The sequence below is a fragment of the Pan paniscus genome, chromosome 4 (genome assembly GCF_029289425.2).
Source record: "Pan paniscus chromosome 4, NHGRI_mPanPan1-v2.0_pri, whole genome shotgun sequence".
Lineage (NCBI taxonomy): Eukaryota > Metazoa > Chordata > Mammalia > Primates > Hominidae > Pan > Pan paniscus.
This window is the reverse complement of record NC_073253.2, coordinates 111,437,291-111,461,048: the sequence shown is the minus strand read 5'-3', so window position 1 is coordinate 111,461,048 and position 23,758 is coordinate 111,437,291. Positions and strand designations below refer to the sequence as shown.

Here is a 23,758-nt window from a genome sequence, read left to right as displayed (position 1 = left end):
CTGATCTAGTGATTAACGCTGAATGTGCTGCAAGCTTGGTTTTTGTTTCTCCCCATCCCTTCTTCCCTGATTAATTTTATAAGTTTATAGGGAGGGTTTCATTTAAAAGATGGTCCCTTTAAAATAATTTTTTAAACCCACTCTACAGATTCCCATAGGGTAATAGGTATAAGCTGTTATTATTTGTTGTTTGAAAGCATTAACTACAGGTGCCACAAATTTAGAAACATAATTTTTCAGTTGATGATTTAGATTTACAAAGTAATTAAGTACATTTGAAAATGTGGAATAACAGACGTGTGAGTTATATTATTTTTCCAGTGTTTATACAATGCTTGGGTTGCATATGTATCCCTGGATCCTTATAACTCTACTCTTCTTTCTCTCACAAAAAGTCCAAGGCTACCAACCTCAGAAACTCTGACCTATACAGACATGTTCCCTGCCATCCCCTAACACTCCCAAAGTTTATCATCTACGATGTTCACCTCTTCCAAAGAAAAAAAAAATGGAATGAAAGAATTACAGGGAAAAGACAAACATGATCACCTCTCAGTCATCTACTGTGACATTCTCTAGGGGCTTATAATTCCTTTACTTCCTGATTAAATCCCCCAAAACTCAATTCACGTAGTCTTCACTCCTGAAGAACATGAATGAGACAGAATGTGTTTGAGAAACTCAGTACCTAGATTGTTATCTGAGACTTTATGCCTGATTTTGCTCCCTAGGTACCTACAAACAATTTTTGGATGTACTGTTATGTCTTATTATCTTAAAAAACACACTTTAATATGGTTTCTTCTACTTAAGAACCAAAATTATCTCCCAGTTGTCTATCATAGAAAGCTTCAGCTTTGATAACTGACTTTCAAGGTTAGAATAACCTGGGCTCCGACTATGTATCCAAAACAATTTAACATATAACCTTATGACCCAAACCTGACAAAGACAGTATAAAAAAGAAAAAGTAGAGACTATTTAATTCCTTAATAAAAAACTCTATCAAAATATTATCAAATCCATCAGTGTTTGAAAAAAATACCAGCAAGAGGTAGAGTTTACAAAAAAATAGCAAAGTAATCGATATGATTTTTTCACAAATTAGAAAGCAAACATCATATGATTCAAAACCATAGGATTACATCATTAGACACTGAAAAGTATTTGGTATTTTCAGCAGCTATTTGCATTAGTTACCTATGGCTGCTGAAAACAAATTACTACAAACTCAATAGCTTAAACAAAAAGAAATATATTCCCTCACAAAGTCCAAAATAGTTTCACTGGGCAGAAAACAAGGAGTCAGCAGGGCTGTATTCCCTCTTGGGAATCTGCTTTTTGCCTCTTCCTCCTTCTAGCTGCCAGCATTTCTTGACTTGTGGCCATTATCCTAGTCTCTACCTTAGTGATCGTACCACCTTCTCTTATGTATGTCTGTGTCAAATCTCCCTCTGCCTCTCTCTTATAAGGACATTTATTATTGTGCTTATGGCCTACCTAGATAACCCGGGATAGTCTCCCAATCTTTTTTCCTTTTAAGGTAATGCTTACACAGTCCACAGAGTAGCAGCTTCTATCTGTGAGGAGCTGTTATTCTGCCTACTGCACTACTACTAAAATGGGAAGGGGAAGGGGAAGGGAAAGGGAGAAAACTGTATGTATTGGTTTGCTAGGGCTGCCATTAACGAAATGCCACGGACTGGGTGGCTTAAAAAATAGCCACCAACAATAGCCTCCAGATTTTCAACAACAGCCTCCAGACTTTCAGTTCTGGAAGCTGAAAGTCCAAGATCAAGTTGTCCGCAGGGCTGGTTTCTCCTGTGGCTTCTCTCCTTGGCTTTTAGATGGTCTTGTCTCATAGGTTTTCTCTATTAAAGCAGACACCTGGTAGCTAGTCTTTTTCTTACAAAGACACCAGTCATACTGGATAATAGCCCTATCCTTATGATCTCATTTAACCTTAATTACCTCATTAAAGGCCCTATCTCCAAATACAGACACATTGGGAGTGACAGCTTCAACATACAAATTTTGAGGAAGCACAATTCAATCTATAACACTGTCCAAAAATATTAACATGGGGGTAGAGTCAACGCCCTATTCAAAGCTAACTGGGATTTTCCAGTGACAAAGGAAGGAATGTAAGTTCTTTTGGAGCCCTTACTACTCGACTACTATTCAGGACTGTCCCTAAAATGTTCTCATAGTATTTATTCTTTCTTCTATTCTGCCTCACCAAGAGAATGCTTCTTGGGAATATGGTTCTACTTTCCTTGCTTCCAAGAAAATTTGTGTCAAACAGGGATTAGGGAAGCTCTTACCGCTACCCCATATACCTGTCCTAAGTAAAGGACTCTTGGTTTTATCAAGTTGGATAAATTTCTTTAGAAAATTGCATTTTGCTGTCATTAGGAAGCATCCTTAGAAATTGTGTGAGGAAAAACTATTTTTAACAGTGAAAAGTAATAAACAACTTAAATGTACACAATAGTCAATATTTATAAAGAATTTACTATTAAGAGTGGTTGATTTGGAGCAGTGTGAACAAGAGGCAAGAACGACCCCTGGACCCACCAAAGCCCACATGCCACTGCATCCTACGCCCAGTGCCTATGTCCCACTACCATCGCTGCCACCACCATGCCCAAGAGAAAGGCTGAAGGGGATGCTAAAGGAGATAAAGCCAAGGTAAAGGACGAACCACAGAGAAGATCTGCAAGGTTGTCCGCTAAACCTGCTCCTCCAAAGCCAGAGCCCAGGCCTAAAAAGGCCCCTGCAAAGAAGGGAGAGAAGGTACCCAAAGGGAGAAAGGGAAAAGCTGATGCTGGAAAGGAGGGGAAAAACCCTGCAGAAAATGTAGATGTCAAAACAGATCAGGCACAGAAAGCTGAAGGTGCTGGAGGTGCCAAGAGAAGTGTGTGCATTTTTGATAACTGTGTACTTCTGGTGACTGAACAGTTTGAAATACTATTTTTACCAAGTTTTATAAAAATGCAAAATTTTGTTTTACTTTTTTTTTTTTTTTGAGCTATGTTGTTAGCACACAGAACACTTCATTGTTGTTTTGTGGGGAAGGGGCATATGTCACTAATAGGGTGTCTTCGAAGCTGGATTGATGTGGGGAAAACACTTTTCCCTTCTAGTTTTGAGAGACTTACTCTTGGCTCCCAGGAGGGATTCCTCGACTTTGACACGCATGGCCACCTTGGCACAAAAGCCTTGTGGTATGGAAAAACAAAATCATTTTTATATCTCTTCTCCCTTCCCATCTATCAGCATAGACTTAACTCCCTTAAGCCCAGACATCTGTTGGGACCTGACCTCCAATCATTGGTTACCAGTGTGTCAGGCAATCTAGACTTTTCCGGGATGCCACTGAGATGGCACCTGTCAAAAGAGCAGTGGTTCCGTTTCTAGATTGTGGATCTTCAGATAAATTCTGCCGTTTTCATTTCACTTCCTGATAGTGAGGGTCAGCTTGTGAAAAGTTGTTAAACAACATGCTAAATGTGACATGTCAACCCTCACTCTAAACTTTGCCTGTTCAGAGCATCAGATGAAGACTTCATTGGGTTTTATAGTGGCTTTCTGATTTTCGGTAGTCCACTGAAGAAGGTAGTTAAGTTTGAAAGTTGTTGTGTACTGTTAATGACTGTCTGCCCATGTTCTGCCTGAAATACCATGACTGTTTATGGAAAGTATCTTTAATAAAGCTGGATACAGTTTGGCTTGGAAAAAAAAAAAAGAGTGGTTGATTTGCACAGTGGGATTGGGGGGACTTTTTTTTTTCTTCTTCATACTTGTTTGTATTTTCCAAATCTTCCCTAAGGTCATTTATTACTTTTAGAATTTAAAAATTCTTTTATAAAAATATGTAAAGCTCTGGTTTTTTAATGACTATGTAATGACTATGTCTACTCAAAAGTATCTTCAAAATGACCTATTTAAAAATCTATCCCCTCAAAATATCCTGATAAATCCTTTCATCTTTTTTTGGACTAAAAATACAGTGTAATAACTGAAGAACAGGTTAAAAAATGTTAACTAAACTGTAACTTAGAATTGATATGATTAATTTATATCCACTTTAGAAATTTCTATGCTAGGGCCTGGTGCACTGGCTCATGCCTGTAATCCCAGCACTTTGGGAGCCTAAGGCAGGCAGATCATGAGGTCAAGAGATCGAGACCATCCTGGCCAACATGGTGAAATTCCCCATCTCTACTAAAAATGCAAAAATAAGCTGGGCGTGGTGGCCCACACCTGTAGTCCCAGCTACTCGGGAGGCTGAGGCAGGGGAATTGCTTGAACCTCCGGGAGGCACAGGTTGCAGTGAGCCAAGATCGCGCCACTGAACTCCAGCCTGGTGACAGAGCAAGACTCCGTCTCAAACAAACAAACAACAAAAACAAAAAAAGAAATTTCTATGCTAGACATGTGTAACATCTGCTGATGACTGTAATGTTTGTAATAGTTCTAGTGAAAATATGGGACTTGTACAAAAACATAACCTATTATGAAACTATCTCTATGACAACATCAGATTTGTTTTATGTTTCTACTGAAAGCACAAGAACAAACTTTCTAGTCCATATAAGTACTGTATACATGCTAAGTGTGATCAGTTTTTCTACCTTTTGTTAACATACACTTAAAAACTCAATCTTACTCAATGACAAATTTTCTGATTAATTTGCATCTGTTCTTTTTCCAATAATAAAGATCTTGTATAATGGTTAAAAATATAAATTTAAAAAAAGGATTTCCTTAATGTTAAAGATGTAGGCAAAAATATTGGATACTGGGGTTCTTTTAGGATTAAACCTCTAATCTGTCTAATTGGAGAAAATTATCAGTGTGGTAATGGTCTGGATTGTTTTACTTCAGAACAACTGTTCCCTGATATCAAATTCTATAAATGATAAGGCCTTTCCTTTCCCACGAATGGCAACTTTAGAAATAGCTTTTCTATTTTGACCTCTATATTAAGAAGCACAAAAAAACATTATTTTCCTTCTAGGTATTCAGTATATTTTCCAATATTCATCTGCAAATTTTCCTCACAACAGCAATGTTATTTTTTTTTTAAAAGAAGACTCCACATTGATTACAAGTAAACAGAACATATTAAAAGTATAAACAAATGAGAAGAGGAGAAAATGCTATTTATTTTTAAATAAAGTACTATATTTATATGAATTATATATACATATATATATATTTCTTTTTTTAGCTGGACTCCCACTCTGTCACCCAGGCTGGAGTGCAGTGGCCTGATCTCGGCTCACTGCAACCTCCGCCTCCCGGGTTCAAGCGATTCTCCTGCCTCAGCCTCCTGAGTAGCTGGAACTACAGGCACACACCACCACGCCTGGCTAATTTTTGTATTTTTAGTAGAGACAGGGTTTCACCTTGTTGGCCAGGATGGTCTTGATCTCCTGACCTCATGATCCACCAGTCTTGGCCTCCCAAAGTGGTAAAATATTTAATATAATATTCATGAATTTTTCAAATTTTATAAAAGCTAGATGTAGCAGTAATGACTCCCTCACTAAATGAATTTGACCATACTGCATCAATACTAGCTATAATACTTAAAATATTTTGAAGTATTTTCTTTGATATAAACTTTATATACTTACATCTGTATAAAATGTTGACTATACAACTATTCATTTCTTTTTCTTATATTCCATAACACCCAAATTTGATACCCATTTGCAGATTCAAACACTATTTAAAAATGAGGCTAATACCTTAAAATGAGAGATACCGAAAGTATAATTATTATATATCAATAAAATATATTTTCTCTCAAAAGAAACTAAACCAATATGGGTAAAAACTATATTAAGGATTACTTTTTAGGAAAAACACCACAAACTATTAAGAAAACATGAAAATCCTCTATTTGCATAGAAGGCTGGGGAGAAAAGACCTCCAATATCTCAACTCATCTCCAGCCCCATAATTTGTGACTAATAAGTGGTAATGAAAGTATAGAAAATCTGCTTCACTTAGCTAACAGTTAGGATTATAAAAGAGATCATATTTCTCCAAAATATTATGATAAAACCTTGCTACACACTGCTTTGATTATAAAAAGAAGAATCACTGCAGGAAACAATGTAGCAGACATTTAAATGGGTATATTTCCTATGTTAATGTATACTGAGGCCTGGAGTCCCAAAATTGAGGCCATAATTTAACCGCAGATAAATGAAAAAATGATAATACTAATGAAAAGATCAGAGTAAAAAGATTTCAATGCAATTCAATTTAACAAATATTAAGCACCCAATTAATTGCCTGGTTTTGAAGGTCACATAGAACACCTTGAAGAAACTTCTACATGTTTTAGTTTCCTCATCAAAATGGCAATACCATTTAATTCTTATAGTGGTTAAAATCCAGTAAGGTAATATGTAAAAGTGCCTGTAACAATTAAACATCCAATGAATGACTGTTTATTCTATTATTTTTATTAACATAACCAATGTGCTTCTTTCTTTGGTGACAGAATAAAAAAGTTTTGTTTTCAAAAATTTAATTTCCACATTAGCAAAACAGCTTCACATTTGCTCACTAATGTAGTTGGTAAATTTCATGAGAGTGGATACTGTAATTGTGAAATTACTGTCTACTTTAGAAACATTAATGAAGATAAAAATTATATTTTCTATTTCTTCCCTTGTTCATTTACAACTTTATGGTTCTACTTTCCAAGAAGTTTGCATCCCTTAGGCAATACAAAGGTCCAGAAAGCAACAGCTAAAGGTTTAAAGACAAAGTTTGCCTCTCAAGTCCAATTCAGAGAGAATGAAATATACACAAACACAATAATCAACCATTGTTTAGGCTATCCTACATAATATACTACTATTGTCTGTAAGCCACAGAGTGAGGGTTCTGTATTTTCATAAAAGCAGAATTTCTAAATATGATAATTAAAAATTCAAGCCAAAGTTGTTTTAAAATATTCTATTCCATGAAAAGGACTGAATGTAAAATACAAAAAAATTCCTTTTTGTCCCTTTTAACAACAAATTTGGGTATATAAGTAAAATTTCATAAATCATTCACGTTTTATCAAGCACTTTAACATGGTATTTGTACTAAAATATGAATCACATAAAAAAGAAATAACACTGTATTATGAAAAGGTCACAAATTTTCTGGAAAATTAAAATTAGACTAATAAAAAAATATATGGTATCTAAGTTTTTCCTCACTAATATGCAATTAGTGAGGAAATGAGATGGCAAATGGTTACTCAATGTAAAAGACTTCTGAACAGGTTATAAATCCGTTGGTCCTTAACCTTTCATGGGTTACAGACTTGAAAGTACTCATATATCCTTCACAGAAAAAATGTGTATGCACGTATACACAAAATGTGGCAGACAATTTCAGGAGTTTCACAGATCTTCTGAACACAGACCCTATACAGGTTAAGAATCTTTACACAGATCCTTAACATTCAGTGATTATTTTTACCATGACCCAGAGGTCCAGGGTCTATGCTAATTTATCATTTTGCTGAGACCCACATGTGACTCACACTAACAGAAAGCTGTAAGACTGATGTGAAGTAACAAGAACTCAACTAGCAAGGGAGCCTAGTATTCACATCTGTTTGAGTCTGGCATCTTTACAACTCATATTAGTGGAAAAATTATTAAGAATTGCTTTAGTAGTAATCATTAATATATTCAGAAGGTCTCTGAACTTCTCATAATTAAAAAGGGAAGACTGTTTTTTCATACCCTAGGGGTCCTTGGCAAGTTATATCATAATGGTATTCTAGCAGAAAGCAGGCCAATAAAATATGACAAACCAACCAAAAAATAAAGCATATTATCTTTATAGATAATCATTAACATACTTATTAAATCCCTAACATATTAACTTCCTATCATTGTGTAATTTACAGAGACAAAAGATACAGACCCAATCTTCTAAGAGCATTCACTGTTACACACCAGGCTTATACCTGAAAATACTGACCCAAAAAACCACATGACATAAATTTTATTACGGATACCCCAGAACAAGTAATTATAAGTGTCAGATATATACAGAATATTCTACAGTTTCTATAATCATTAAAATTCTAACATAGATTTTCTGATAGCCTTCGATGTTTGTACTAAGTTATACACCACTATTAAGTTGAAACAAACCATTAAAAATCCAGCTAGTTTTCTTAAAGTTGGTCTCATAAAATGTGATGAATTCATTATTTAATTTCAATAAAATGTCAATAGTAATTTCATTCAATAGTATACAGCTTACATGCTTATTTTAAAATCAGAAGTTCTATACATCTATCACCCTGGCCTATCTCTTCACTTTACACCCACATGAACCTATCCAACCCCCCTCACATTCTACACACACACACACACACACACACACACACACACACACACACACAGAGTTTCAGTACCTTCTGTCACTGGAACCTCATTTCTGATATTCATTCCCCTTGCAGGCCTGCTCTGCAAAAAGCCCCAATCCTCTGCAAAAAGCCCCAATACAGAAGGACTACCACTGGCTTGGATATGTAGATGTATTTACTTCTATTCTTCAAAAGATAAAAGGATGCCTGGAGAGAGGATTACTACTTCTACTTTTATAACTTCAGGAGGGTAAAATACAGTTCCTGGCTTATCAAATTGTAGCTGTGACTGTATTTTCCCATCAAACCACTGCTACAGATGGTTGTTTCTATGGTATTATTTATATTACACTAAGTTACATTATGAATTAAATCAACTTTTGAAAGGAGGAACAGAAACCTAAAGGATATTTATCAAGTTGTGTTCAGGGGAAGGAATTAAGAATTAAAATACAGATGGTAATAGTTTACTGTGTATGATGTGTACAGGGCACCATGGCAAGTAGTTTACATATATTCTCATTTAATCAACACAAAGAAACAGGAATTATCATTACTTGACACATAAGAAAACCAAGGCTCAGAAAGTCAGAGCTGGAAGTCAAATGTCATTCTATCTGATCCAAATCTGTGCTCTTAGCTATCACACTTCATTGTTTTGTATGTATGTTTCAAGTTTTAAATATCATTGTAAAATATAATCTTAATATTTCATGAACAGTTGACTGCCTCTGTGAGAGAGTGTGCGTGTGTGTGTGTGTGTATGAGTGTGTAATGTAGCTGCAAATAGACATTTATTAAACTTGTTTTGATCTTTGGAATCTACTTATTTAAAATACTCCATATATTTGAGAAGCAATTGAAAATGCATCCATGTATGTTATTTGAGCGTTACTAGAAATTTATTTATACAAATCCATATTAATGTGCTAATAAGTGACAAATATATATATAGTCATGCACTGAATAATGATGTTTTGGGCACATACAATGGTGGCCCCATAAGATTAAAATAGAACCAAAATTTCCTATGGCCTAGTGATGCTGTAGCCATCATAATGTGGTAGTGCAATCCATTACCTTTTCTATGTTTAAATATACAAATACTTACCACTGTTTTACAATTGCCTATAGTATTCAGCACAGTAACATGCTGTATAGGTTTATAGTCTTAGAGTAACAGGTTATATGATATAGCACAGTTGTGTAGTAGGCTATACCATCTAGGTTTGTGTAAGTATACTCTATGATGTTTGCACAGGGATCAGATTGCCTAACAACACATTTCTTAGAATGTATCCCTGTCATTAAGTGATGCATGACTGCATATACATACAAATATACATACATATACATAAACACACACATAAACATAATTATATAGAGATATAACCATCCCTTATTGGTTCAATTTCTCTGAAGAACTCTAATATAATGATTCCATTGTAATTTTTTCCAAAATTTAGCAATGTTTAAATTATTAACAAAATATACCAAGCATTAATAAAAACCTAAATAGTATTAAATATAATTTCAAATATTAAGTCACCTTCCTCAATTCTGTTCTTGTAATGTATTATTATTACCTTTTCTAGAGGAATAATAATAATACTAGGCAAAGCAAAAAAATTTTAAAGACAATTACCTGCTTGCTTCTATTTTTAATGTACCATGTGAGAGAAAAATAAGTTCTTTACCTATGATGAATGATTGTGAAAAGAAAAATCCTAACACTATAAACACTTGGACAAGATCGTATAGTAAATAAGTAAAACCTGGTTTTGAAATTAGGTGGCAGTGATAAACGTAGTAGAAGTGGTTGCATTTAGCATATATTCTGAAACTAGAAATGACAGGATTTGTTGATAGACTGTATGTGGAATATAAACACACAGATCACCACAGACTATTCATAAATGCTGACTAGATAAACAACGTCTAATAGTAAGTTTGTAATGTGATCTATTACTTGTCAACAAATACACCCTAATTTATTGAGCAGTTTTCAAAATACTGAACGTATTCTCTATAATATTACTTAGATTGTATTTCACAGCTTCCTCTGCTATCATCCCTACCATCAATGACTTTTAAAATATAATTATTCATCTTCCTAGGAAAAAGATCTATAAACACACATATAAACACATAAGTATGCCTGTATATGTGTGCTTGCGTGTATATATATGTATATATACATAAATACATACATAATTTAACAGAATAAAATGCTTAAGTTTAACAAAATACGTAACTGCTATGGTTTGTCTCCTCAAAAGCTCACGTTGAAATTTAATTCCCATTGCAAATGTATTGAGAGGTGGGACCTTTAGGAGGTGATTAGGTCATGTGGGTACCACCCTTGTGAATGGATTAAGACTGTTATTGCAGGAGTGAGTTAGTTATCAAGGAAGTAGGTAGTTATAAAAAGAATAAGTTTGGCCCCGATTTTTTCTCTGTCTTCTAACCACAACTCCTCTTCATGTGATGCCTTCTGCCACATAATGATGCAGCAAGAAGGCCCTTACCAGATGCCAGCATCCTGCTCTCAGATTTCTCAGCCTTCAGAACTATGGGTCAAATAAATCTCTATTCTTTACAATTTACCCAGTGTGTAGTATTATTATTGCACCAGAGTAAAGAGAGTAACTATATAAAATGTTTTTTAAAATTAAGATGTCACCATTCTTGTGAATGAGTAGCTGACAATATCTTAAAGAAGACTGCCAAATAGATCTGTCCAAAAAAACTGTAAATATATACAAAAACATATATTTAAGAGACGCGTGGCGAAAGTTAATTGAAAATACTTTAACAAGCACGCTATGACTTCAGATAACACTCATTCCTTGCTACTAACCGCTATTGAATTTTATATGTTGGCTTTTTTTCTTAGTGTTTTAAGACCATTTAACTAGGAGGCAGAAGCATGGGTTCAGTTCAGTAGTATCACACATACTAGCCATATGAATAAACAAATACGTCCTTTTAACGCTCCTGGTCTATTGTTTCTGCTACAAAATGAGATTAACAGCAAGACTTGCAAGGTATTTTAGAACTAAAAATCATACAGAATATTCTAAGCTTTTGGTTGTGATTTGCCAAGAAACAGTATTTTGAAATCAGTATTAACTACAGATTTTGTGCACCAAACTGGCAACTATGTTGTTAGTGGTCAGTTAAGATAATCTTTTCTGTTCTAAAACAATGAAACCATTAAGTGCCAAATTTACAAAGCCTGAAGCAGTAACTAGAAAATATTACACTTAATCTCTTGTTTTTATAAAGGTCAGGGGAAAACAAAATTAAAATTAAAATTTCCACATGGAATTATAAGAAAAAAATTATTAGTCAAAGTACAGCATATAATGTGCAAACTACAAACAAAAAGAAAAAAAAAGTTGATCTAAACGTATCGCTTTAAAAGGCTTTAGGGTAAGACTTGGAAAAAGTGGAATAGCCATGGAAGAGGAATCAGATTAGTACACCAAGAACAAAGAAAAGAGAGACAGAATCTGGCAAATAAAAAACAAAAGTAAAAATTTAGAAAATCACCATTCACAACAAAAGATTTTCCCAATGTTTGATCTAACAAACGAACTATAATTACAATGGATAAACAGTACCTGCATCCCATAAATACACAGCAGTAACTGTGTAAAAGTTTAAGAATAAAAGAGGCAACCCTTACAAAGCATTCAACAGAAATTTGTATGTATGCCTCTACATCCAAAAGATAAAATAACAGGGAACCGTTCAGACTTCTCTGTTTGTTCTCAATCACAGAGAAAGCTTAGTGAAAAAGCGAGACAAGAAAAAATGTGTGGTTACCTCTATTTCTACTCACACAGTGAAAAAAGGAAGCTTGTGCTCACCTCCACTGAAATTACTTTTACGTGTTTCAATTATTGAATACTAAAGGTGCAGGTGTCACATAGACCAAGGTAGATTACTGTGCTCCCTATCCTTCTAAGAACTTAAAATTATAAACAAAGGGATCCCAAAGAGTCAGAACTCAAATAAATAATCCACATTAGCAACATGTACAAGGAGGGAATAACTGTTCATTACTGCACAGTGCATACCAAGGAGTCGTGGCTGCTTCATGTATAGGAATGGCTAGCCAGGGGATGTTAAATGAGGAAGCTTCCAAGAAGTGATGGACTTACAGGAGCCTTTTTGGTGGGGGGAGGTGAACAGAGGGTATTCCAAAGGTTACACAGGACTTGGAAAAGGCTCCAAAAGTGCAATAAAATGTTTATAACTGAATACAGCTGGTCAAATCACTTTTACAACATGGTTAGAGATACTAACTTGTATGTTCCCTTTTCTAACATCAGTGCCAAATGTTTTACATGCATTGTTTAACCCATACATTATCTTATTTAAGATAGAGTTATATTTATTTCAGCAAGAAGGAAACTGAAACAAATAATGAAGTGATTTCTTCAACTTCTCTAGTAAGCAGTACAACCACAACCAAGAATAGAACCCAGGCATTGCAATTCAGGAGCCCATGTTCTTACCTACCATCTCTACTAAACCGCAACTCCGTAATAGCAGGAATATGAAGGTCTCTTATTCCCACAGATTCACACAATGTCCTACCCATAGTAGTCTCTCATTAAATAACAGCCAAAAGAAAGAATGGGAGGCAATGTTAAAGGTTGGGAGTGTGATATAGAGAAAATACTGATTTTTGGCAGGGCATGGTGGCTCACACCTGTCATCCCAGCACTTTGTGGGGCTGAGGCAGGTGGATCACTGGGAGTTAGAGACTAGCCTGGCCAACATGGTGAAACCTCATCTCTACTAAAAACACAGAAATTAGCTGGGTGTGGTGGTGCATGCCTGGGGTCCCAGCTACTTGGGAGGCTGAGGCATAAGAATCGCTTGAACCCAGGAGGCGGAGGCTGCAGTGAGCCCAGATCATGCCACTGCACTCCAGCTTGGGTGACAGAGTGAGACTTTGTCTCAAGAAAAAAAAATCCGAAATACTTATTTTTTCCCCCTCTCTGATACTGCAATGTTCTGAAACCAGTTGAGAGAAACTGATGAATAAAAGAGAACATCGATATTATCTTTGTACAACTTCTTGAAGGACCAAAAAGAAGAATCCAGAAAGTAAGAGATCTCTCACTATATTCATGTCCTTCTCTAAGAAAGGGAATTATTCATTTCAGTGGTTCACAATTTGGATATACAGATTCATCTAAACTATTAGTAATAAAACATAATGCAATTCATATTGATATAAAACATAGCTATTGGACATTTATAACTCCTAAAAATTAAATGCCTATATGCTTATTTCAAAACCATGGGAGGAAAAAGAGCAAATATTCTAGATTGAATATAACACACATACTGACATAGTGATATAACAATTGTAATTATTAATAGAGAAATTTGCCAGATTCAAATAACTCAGTTCAAGGACAAAAACATATGAAAAGTACTTCAGATTCTCTCACATGTTCACTAACCTCAGTTCTTAAAAAATAAAAAAGCCTATTAAAATAGCAAAAGAAAAAAATTAGATGGTATCTTTGAAGTTTTTTTCACACAACATTTCTGTTTACAATTTTTTGAGGAGATGGAGAGAGAAGAGCTGTTGCTTCCTAATGCCTACCAATCCAACAGAATCAGGTTCTCAAAGGAAATTAGATTGAATATCCCACACTGGCTGGAATATATTTCTGATTTTAAAATCTGCGAAAGAGGTTTGCTTATTGCAGTTTATCTTCCATAGAGTACATATGAATTGTATTTTTATTTCACCAATTATATTCTCCAAGAATATTCTCCCTCCTTTAAAGACGTGAACAGCTGTCTCCAATTTTTTTCTTTTCTTTTTTTCTTTTTTTGAGATGGAGTTTCACTCTTGTTGCCCAAGCTGGAGTACAATGGCACTATCTTGGCTCACCGCAATCTCTGCCTCCCGGATTCAAGCAATTCTCCTGCCTCAGCCTCCCAAGTAGCTGGGATTACAGGCGTGCACCACCAGACCCAGTTAATTTTTTGTATTTTTAGTAGAAACTGGGTTTCACCATGTTAGCCAGGCTGGTCTTGAACTCCTGACCTCAGGTGATCTGCCCACCTTGGCCTCCCAAAGTGCTGGGATTACAAGCATGAGCCACCGTGCCCGACCACCGTCTCCAATGTCTATGCTTTTCCAGTGCTAGAAATCAATGATAAATGTGCATATGGGTTTATCTACCCATGAGAAAAATGGAAACTGCTGTTTCAACTCTAAGGCTACTCAATGGAACAAATAGATTAGGAAGTTTAAACAGTTCCACTGGCCTAAAATCCATAATAAATTTGTACAAATTTCCTTCATGAATTTTGTGAAATACACAATCATACCCCACCATAAACTAAATATGAAGCTCCTTGGGAGCTGATGTTCTGAACGTTTGATCTGAAGATATTTCAGCAGTGAGCTAATAATTTCAGAAAACAATTTTCAGAATTAAGTATGATGAAATTTTATTCAACTTTGTTTCTAAAGTGCCCTTTTACTTCCAGACACGATCATACAAATGATACATGTAAACTAACAAAGGAGGAAAAAGAATCAGTGGAAATGATTCAAAGTGCTTTAGGGAAATAAGAAACCCTGAGAATAATGTAAAGCAAATATATATCTGAAAGTATCAAGAAAATAAAGTAAAAATCAAATAGATGCTAAAATATGTTTACATTAAAAATACTCAAGCGTTCTTAACACTTATGATGTGAAGCTGAAAGGAACTGTTATAACAACTTATTTCTTAAAAGGCGCCATCTTGAGCTCATTTTTTAATATTTTTCCAAGGTATGAAATAGAATGCTATTTAGAAAGGAACATACAGATACACATAAAAACATATACACACAAAAACATACACACATGTGTCTATATGTGTACATACACATAGATCTATAGCCATATATGTATTCACACATGTATATATACATATGCATATATGGGTATATGTGCATATGTATATGAAGTAGTTTTCAATAAATCCTGTAACTGAAAGGAAGGCTAGAAAAGTTTCCTAATAAAACAGATTACTGGAATCTTTTCCTCCAGGTAAAGAATGATTACTGCTTTCAGAAGATGGTAAAAATTCAGTAACACCAGATGCTACTATAGGTAGTATACTAATTAAGATTTAATGTATTTTTCTCTTCCAACAACTAAATAGGGAGGGACTGCAGAATTCTTTTATATTGCTAGGAAAATCATATAATGGTCAGAAAAATGAAAATACAGGTCCATGAAAAATTCTGTTTGCTTGCATTTGTTTAAGGAATGTTTTCACTTATGAAGAGACCCCTTCCTCTCTTTCATTTAGAATTTAAAATTTATATTTATTATTGCTTTCAGAGTTAAGGTGGATTTGGACAAACCAGATCATGACCATCTAGGAAATCTATGTTTAAAGCAATAAAATAAAGAGCGGCTGGAGCTTGGCAGTCATTTTATTAGTCTGATTTAGCAGCATCTAACAGAGATGGCAAGTTTTATCATGCACCTTTAACTACCAAATTCAAAAAAACAAACAGAAGGTTTACCATGGGAGGTAGACAGTGATCAGACTATATCCTTTAGTTATTCTTCCAGTAAAACAACATGTGTTGTCTAAAATTGCGATGGGAACCTGGGAGCTCATCAGAAAAATTGAGCTCTAGTTGAATGTCTTCTTTAATACCATATACCACGACCTCCACAGTAAATAAAAGGTTGACAAGCAGACATTCATTGCAAGATCAAATATTAATATCAAAATGGAGTATAATGTTAAACTTTGCAATTTAATTATGGTGCTGAATTTGTATTCAGCATATTAAGTGTCAATGAGTGATTTTTTGTTTGCATCTTATTATTGATTTTAACATATTCTGTAAATTAAAATAAAGGGGAAAGGCAGATTGCTGCTGCAGTTATACTTCTGCCTGTAACATAGAGGAAAAAGATTATACTATTAGATATTTCCTCCTCAAAAATGGCAGATAATCTTCTTAATATTCAGTACCATCAGGAACCAGAACTAAAAGGAAAATTATAAAGAAGGTAAAAAAAGAAAAAAAAAGGAGTGAGGATGGAGAAAACAACTAAATGAATATGGTATTACAAACAATAACTTAAGCTTCACTGTAATATTTCCCTATATGAACCATTCATAACACCTTTCAGAAAAGTGGAATTTAGTGAAATAGATAATTTAAAGTCTTCCATTATTATTGTGTGGGAGTCTAAGTCTCCTTGTAGGTCACTCAGGACTTGCTTTATGAATCCGGGTGCTCCTGTATTGGGTGCATATATATTTAGGATAGATAGCTCTTCCTGTTGAATTGATCCCTTTACCATGATGTAATGGCCTTCTTTGACTCTTTTGATCTTTGTTGGTTTAAAGTCTCTTTTATCAGAGACTAGGATTGCAACCCCTGCCTTTTCTTGTTTTCCATTTGCTTGGGAGACCTTCCTCCATCCTTTTATTTTGAGCCTATGTGTGTCTCTGCACGTGAGATGGGTTTCCTGAATACAGCACACTGATGGGTCTTGACTCTTTATCCAATTTGCGAGTCTGTGTCTTTTAATTGGAGCATTTAGTCCATTTACATTTAAAGTTAATATTGTTACATGTGAATTTGATCCTGTCATTATGAGGTTAGCTGGTTATTTTGCTCCTTAGTTGATGCAGTTTCTTCCTAGTCTGGATGGTCTTTACATTTTGGCATGATTTTGCTGTGGCTGGTACCGGTTGTGCCTTTCCATGTTTAGTGCTTCCTTCAGGAGCTCTTTTAGGGCAGGCCTGGTGGTGACAAAATCTCTCAGCATTTGCTTGTCTGTAAAGTATTTTATTTCTCCTTCACTTATGAAGCTTAGTTTGGTTGGATATGAAATTCTGGGTTGAAAATTCTTTTCTTTGTTGAATATTGGCCCCCACTCTCTTCTGGCCTGTAGAGTTTCTGCCGAGAGATCTGCTGTTAGTCTGATGGGCTTCCCTTTGTGGGTAACCCGACCTTTCTCTCTGGCTGCCCTTAACATTTTTTCCTTCATTGCAACTTTGGTGAATCTGACAATTATGTGTCTTGGAGTTGTTCTTCTCAAGGAGTATCTTTGTGGCGTTCTCTGTATTTCCTGAATCTGAACGTTGGCCTGCCTTGCTAGATTCGGGAAGTTCTCCTGGATAATATCCTGCAGAGTGTTTTCCAACTTGGTTCCATTCTCCCTGTCACTTTCAGGTACACCAATCAGACGTAGATTTGGTCTTTTCACATAGTCCCATATTTCTTGGAGGTTTTGTGCGTTTCTTTTTATTCTTTTTTCTCTACACTTTCCTTCTCACTTCATTTCATTCATGGGGAAAGGATTCCCTATTTAATAAATGGTGCTGGGAAAACTGGCTAGCCATATGGAGAAAGCTGAAACTGGATCCCTTCCTTACATCTTATACAAAAATCAATTCAAGATGGATTAAAGACTTAAACATTAGACCTAAAACCATAAAAACCCTAGAAGAAAACCTAGGCATTACCATTCAGGACATAGGCATGGGCAATGACTTCATGTCTAAAACACCAAAAGCAATGGAAACAAAAGCCAAAATTGACAAATGGGATCTAATTAAACTAAAGAGCTTCTCTGCACAGCAAAAGAAACTACCATCGGAGTGAACAGGCAACCTACAGAATGGGAGAAAATTTTCACAACCTACTCATCTGACAAAAGGCTAATATCCAGAATCTACAATGAACTCAAACAAATTCATAAGAAAAAAACAAACAACCCCATCAAAAAGTGGGCAAAGGACATGAACAGACACTTCTCAAAAGAAGACATTTATGCAGCCAAAAAACACGTGAAAAAATGCTCATCATCACTGGCCATCAGAGAAATACAAATCAAAACCACAATGAGATACCATCTCACACCAGTTAGAATGGCGATCATTAAAGTCAGGAAACAACAGGTGCTGGAGAGGATGTGGAGAAATAGGAACAGTTTTACACTGTTGGTGGGACTGTAAACTAGTTCAACCATTGTGGAAGTCAGTGTGGCGATTCCTCAGGGATCTAGAACTAGAAATACCATTTGACTCAGCCATCCCATTACTGGGTATATACCTAAAGGATTATAAATAATGCTGCTATAAAGACACATGCACACGTATGTTTATTGCGGCACTATTCACAATAGCAAAGACTTGGAACCAACCCAAATGTCCAACAATGATAGACTGGATTAAGAAAATGTGGCACATATACACCATGGAATACTATGCAGCCACAAAAAAACGATGAATTCATGTCCTTTGTAGGGACATGGATGAAGCTGGAAACCCTCATTCTCAGCAAACTATCGCAAGGACAAAAAACCAAACACCGCATGTTCTCATTCATAGGTGGGAATTGAACAATGAGAACACATGGACACAGGAAGGGGAACATCACACTCTGGGGACTGTTGTGGGGTGGGGAGAGGGGGAGGGATAGCATTAGGAGATATACCTAATGCTAGATGACGAGTTAATGGGTGCAGCACACCAGCATGGCACATGTATACATATGTAACTAACCTGCACATTGTGCACATGTACCCTAAAACTTAAAGTATAATAATAATAAAATAAAATAAAAAGAAAGATAATTTAATTGGGAGTCCAAATATTTAGATTCTATTCCCACCTGTGTCACTTGCAGGGTGTGTAACTTTGGATAAATTAAAAACCTTACTTTGTTTCACAGACTTAAAACCCAACGACAACTTCTTATTCTCTTTAATGCTGCAGTGCAGTCCATGTCAGTCTGTGACATTAAGCTGGGATTTCTGGTTTCTGGTCTGGCATGTAAGAAGCTTGGAAGTCACCATTTCATCCTAAGAACAAATACAAATCTCAACAAACTGAAAAATCAACGATTCTTCTCGGATCCATAAGAGAAGTCAAGTCATAGGGTAAACCATTGCCCCCCAGATTTGAGAGACAGATGTAAATACAGAGAATTGTAACTTATTGGAGTAGAAACCCAGAAGTAGAAACCTCCATGGGAGCTAGTGCCAGTGTAAGAAAACTTAAACAGCAATTAATTGCTGGAGTCAGTGTGGACAACTGTAAAAACTGAAAAATGCAGGGGCACCCAGCCATAAGGAGGCTCCTCACTTCTGTTGAGTTTAACCTCCAGAAACTTGATCTGGTTCTCACAGTGAATACTGGAGAAAAATCCACTCATGCTTCCAGCAAAGGAAAGGACACGCCATTTTTAAAATATGCCGGATCACTCTGTGCTTCTTACCAAGGTCTGCCCACAGAGGAAACTATTTAAACAGAGCTTAACCTGTTGAGTTCTATCAGAGCCTAACTGACTTACAGGAAGGAAAATATCCAACTCCAGTTGGCACTAGCCTTCCAGGTGGGAGAAAGAAAATACCCAACTCCAGCTCACTCTAGCCATCTGTCCAACTGGAGAAGGATAAAAAAACTGAGAAGCACTTGTGAAGTTCACAATCAAGAGGCACAGGCTTACTAAAAAAGTGATACCTAATCATAGGACAATAGAACACTTCTCTTCTCCCAACATAAAAACACAGAGTTTGAAGAGGACAGAACAAGCATCAGAACCAAACACAGCTATGGCAGGGATGTTGGAATTATAAGATCAGGAATTTAAAACAACTGTGATTAATATGCTAAGGGCTCTAAGGGATAAGAAGACAGCAATAACAGATGGGAAGTACAAGAAGAGAGATCTAAGAAATAACCAAAAGAAATGCTAGAGACCAAAAAAACCACTGTAACAGAAATCAAGAATGCCGTTGAATGGACAAAACTCAGGAAAGAACCTCTGAGCTTGAAAATATCTCAACAGAAAACTTCAAAACTGAAAAGCAAAGACAAAAACAAAACAAAACAAAAAACCCAGGAGGAAATGTGGGACAACTACAAAAGGTATAACATATGTGTGATAAAAATTGTAGAAGAAGAAAGAGAAAAGAACAGGAAAAAAATGTAAAGCAATAGTGACTAAAAATGTCCTCAGATTAATGTCAGATACGAAACCATAGATCCAGGAAGCTCACAGAGCACCAAAAGAGATAAATGCCAAAGAAACTACACTTAAGGATACCATCTTCAAATTACAGAAAATCAAAGATAAAGACAAATCCTGAAAGATGCCAAAGGGGTGAAAAAAACACCTTACTTACAGAGGAGCAAAGATAATTACATCCAATTTTTCGTCAGAAACAGTACAAGCAAAAAGGGTGGAGTGATGGGTACAGAAATATATATATAGTAGAAAAAACGAATAAGACCTACTGTTTGATGGCACAAGGAGACTACAGTTAATAATAATTTAATTGGGCATTTTAAAATAACTAAAATAATATAATTTGATTATTTGTAACACAAGGGATAAATGCTTGAGGGGATGGATACCCCATTCTTCATGATGTGATTATTACACATCGTATGCCTGTATCAAAACATCACAAGTACCCCATTAATATATACACCTAGTATGTATCCACAAAAATTGAAAATACAAAAAGAGTAGAGTAAAATATTTAGTGTTGAGGAAAAAACCCAACAACCTAAAATTCTGTGCCCTTTGAAATCACCCTTTAAAAGTTAAGAAGAAAGCCAGGCATGGTGCTACATACCTGTAATCCCAGATACTCCGGAGGATTGCTTGAGCCCAGGAGTTGAAGACCAACCTGGGCAACATAGCGAGACCCTGTTTATTTTAAAAGTGAAGGAGAAATAAATATCTTCTCAGGCAAATAAAAATCAAGAAAATTTTAGGCTAGTGGACCTGCCTCACAAGAAATGTTTTTTAAAGTTCTTTAAAAGATGTTAAAGGAGATAGGTCAGAAACTCAGATCTACATAAAGAGGGAGCATTAGGGAAAGAATACATAATGGTAAAATAACTTTGTTTCATTCTTAATTGATCTAACAGATCCAAATCATTACTATTTTGAACAAACAGACTTTTTAGATACAATATCAAAGCTACAGTCCATAAAAGAAAGAAGTGACAAGCTGGACTTCATTAAATTAAAAACAAAAAATCTATACTGGGGAAGACACTGTTAAGAGAATAAAAAGACAAGCTAAAGATGACTGGGAGAGAATATCTGCAAATCACATGTCTGATATAAAGGAATGTTATCCAAAATATATAAAGAACTCTTAAAACTCAACAATAAGAAAACACAGCTTAAAAGTGAGCCAAAAACCTAAACAGAAACCTCATCAAAGAAGTTACACAGATGCCAAATAAATATATAAAAAGATGCTCCACACCGTATGTCAGTAGAGAAATCCAAATTAAAACAAAAATGAGAAACTACTACACACTTACTAAAATGGCCAAAATCTAGAACATTGACACCACCAAATGCTGGTAAGGATGTGGAGCAACAAGAACCCTCATTTCATTGTTAGTGGAAATGCAAAAAGATACAACCACCATGAAAGACAGTTTGGCAATTTCTCACAAAACTAAACATGCTGTTACCATACAATCCACCAAACATGTTCCTTGGTATTTATCCAAAGGAGTTGAAGACTTACGTGCACACAAAAATTTGCACATGGAAGGTACAGCAGCTTTATTTATACTTAGCAAAACTGGAAAGCAATCAAAATGTCTTTCAGTAGGTAAATGAATAAATAAACTGTGGTACCTTCAGACAAGAGATTATTTAGTACTAAAAATAAATGAGCTATCGATGCATGAAAAGACATGGAGAATTTAAATGCATACTAATAAGTGAAAGAAGAAAACCTGAAAAGACTTCATACTGTATGATTCCAGGTATATGACACTTCTGAAAATGGAAAACAGGACTGTAGAGGATTTTCCTTGTAGTAGAAATTATGGTATATGATACTACAGTGGTGGATATACTGTCATTATACACTTGTCCAAATCCATGAAATGTATGACACCAAAAGTGAACCCTAATATTAACTAGGGTCTTGAGTGATAATCATATAGGTTCATCTATTGTGACAAACATATCACTCTAATAGGGGATACTGATAATTGGATAGGCTATGCATGCATAGGGGAAGGGAATATATGGGGGATCTCTATACCTTCCTATCAGTTTTACTGTGAACCTAACACTGCTCTGAAAAATAAAGTTTATTATTTTTTAATAAATAAGGTATGGTCATTCTATTAAAAATGACTTCCATAACAACCAATTATGTCAATACAATGTTTGCTATTCTTTATAGTATTAGGCAAAGTCAAGAGACTGGCTGCTAAAGGTGAACACCTATAAAAGGCATACAAAAAGGGAAAAACCAAAATGTACTTAAAAATTAAGCTCACTCTTCAGCTGTAACTAATATTAAGGTCTTTCTGCTTAAGAGTACAATGTACATTCCTGAGTATAACTTAAGGCTATAAACTGAGGTTTAAAAAAACAAAAATTATGTGTGAAGTGTGTATAAATGTAGAAAAACTATCAAAATAATCAAGACTGCATATGTGTAAGTGAGAGGAGACAGCAGGGAGGGTACATCAGTGATTGTAAAGCCTTCCAGGTAATAACCACAAGGAAAGCATCCATAGTTCTGGGCTAAACTGAACTGTGAATCTGCACTTAGTATTTCTACTTCTCCTACTGACTCAATATATAACCTAGGCAAGTCATGTAATCTCCCTGTACTTCTTTATGTGAACTGGATTCTACTCAAAGGGTAACTGGCTATTTCACAGGGAACTATACTTTAATCTGCACTTTACTGCAGTGTCAGAAAGGTGAATAAAATGGCAGAATCCTTTCATGAATTTTCTGTTTCAAAGAAAATAAAAATCTGGGGCCAGGCACGGTGGCTCACACCTGTAATCCCAGAATGTAGGGAGGCCGAGGGGGATGGATCACTTGTGCTCAGTTTGAGACCAGCCTGGGCAACATAGTGAGAACCTGTCTCTACAAAAAATAAAATAAAATAAAAATTAGCCAGGCTTGATGGCACTCAAGTCCCAGCTACTCAGGAAGCTGAGGTGGGTGAATCACTTGAGCCCAGGAGGTAGAGGTTGCAGTGAGCCAAGATCACGCCACTGCATTCCAGCCTGGGCAACAGGGCAAGATCCTATCTCCAAAAAATAATTCTGTTTTCAACTCTACTTATAATTTGGCAAGAAACAGAAAAAAAGTACTGTAATTTCATGTATTGTTCGCGTAAAATATTAATACAATGACATTTTGCAAAGTAAAAAATGTTATCCTAGGTGTTAATTTCTTAGTAAGTCTTCAAAGCACACTACCACCAAATGGATGCTGAATGAATGAAATGAACTTTACAGTCTCTTCTAAAACTCAAGATTCTATGATTGTAAT

General features: G+C 35.5%; 2 protein-coding genes across 3 annotated transcripts in view; one reads left to right on the top strand and one right to left on the bottom strand.

Moving 5' to 3' along the window:
* COMMD10 (COMM domain containing 10) overlaps nucleotides 1-23,758 on the bottom strand; it is a 203,363-nt gene that overhangs the window by 72,349 nt on the left and 107,256 nt on the right. The window lies entirely within an intron of this gene.
* Nucleotides 1,697-5,029, top strand: LOC117980354 (non-histone chromosomal protein HMG-17-like). The gene has a single exon (XM_034960374.3). It carries the CDS (start codon nucleotides 2,644-2,646, stop codon nucleotides 3,028-3,030), a length of 387 nt encoding a protein of 128 aa, XP_034816265.2. The 5' UTR covers nucleotides 1,697-2,643; the 3' UTR covers nucleotides 3,031-5,029.

Coding starts and splice junctions, on each gene's coding strand:
- LOC117980354 (XM_034960374.3), top strand. CDS start 2,644: ATGCCCAAGAGAAAGGCTGAAGGGGATGCTAAAGGAGATAAAGCCAAG.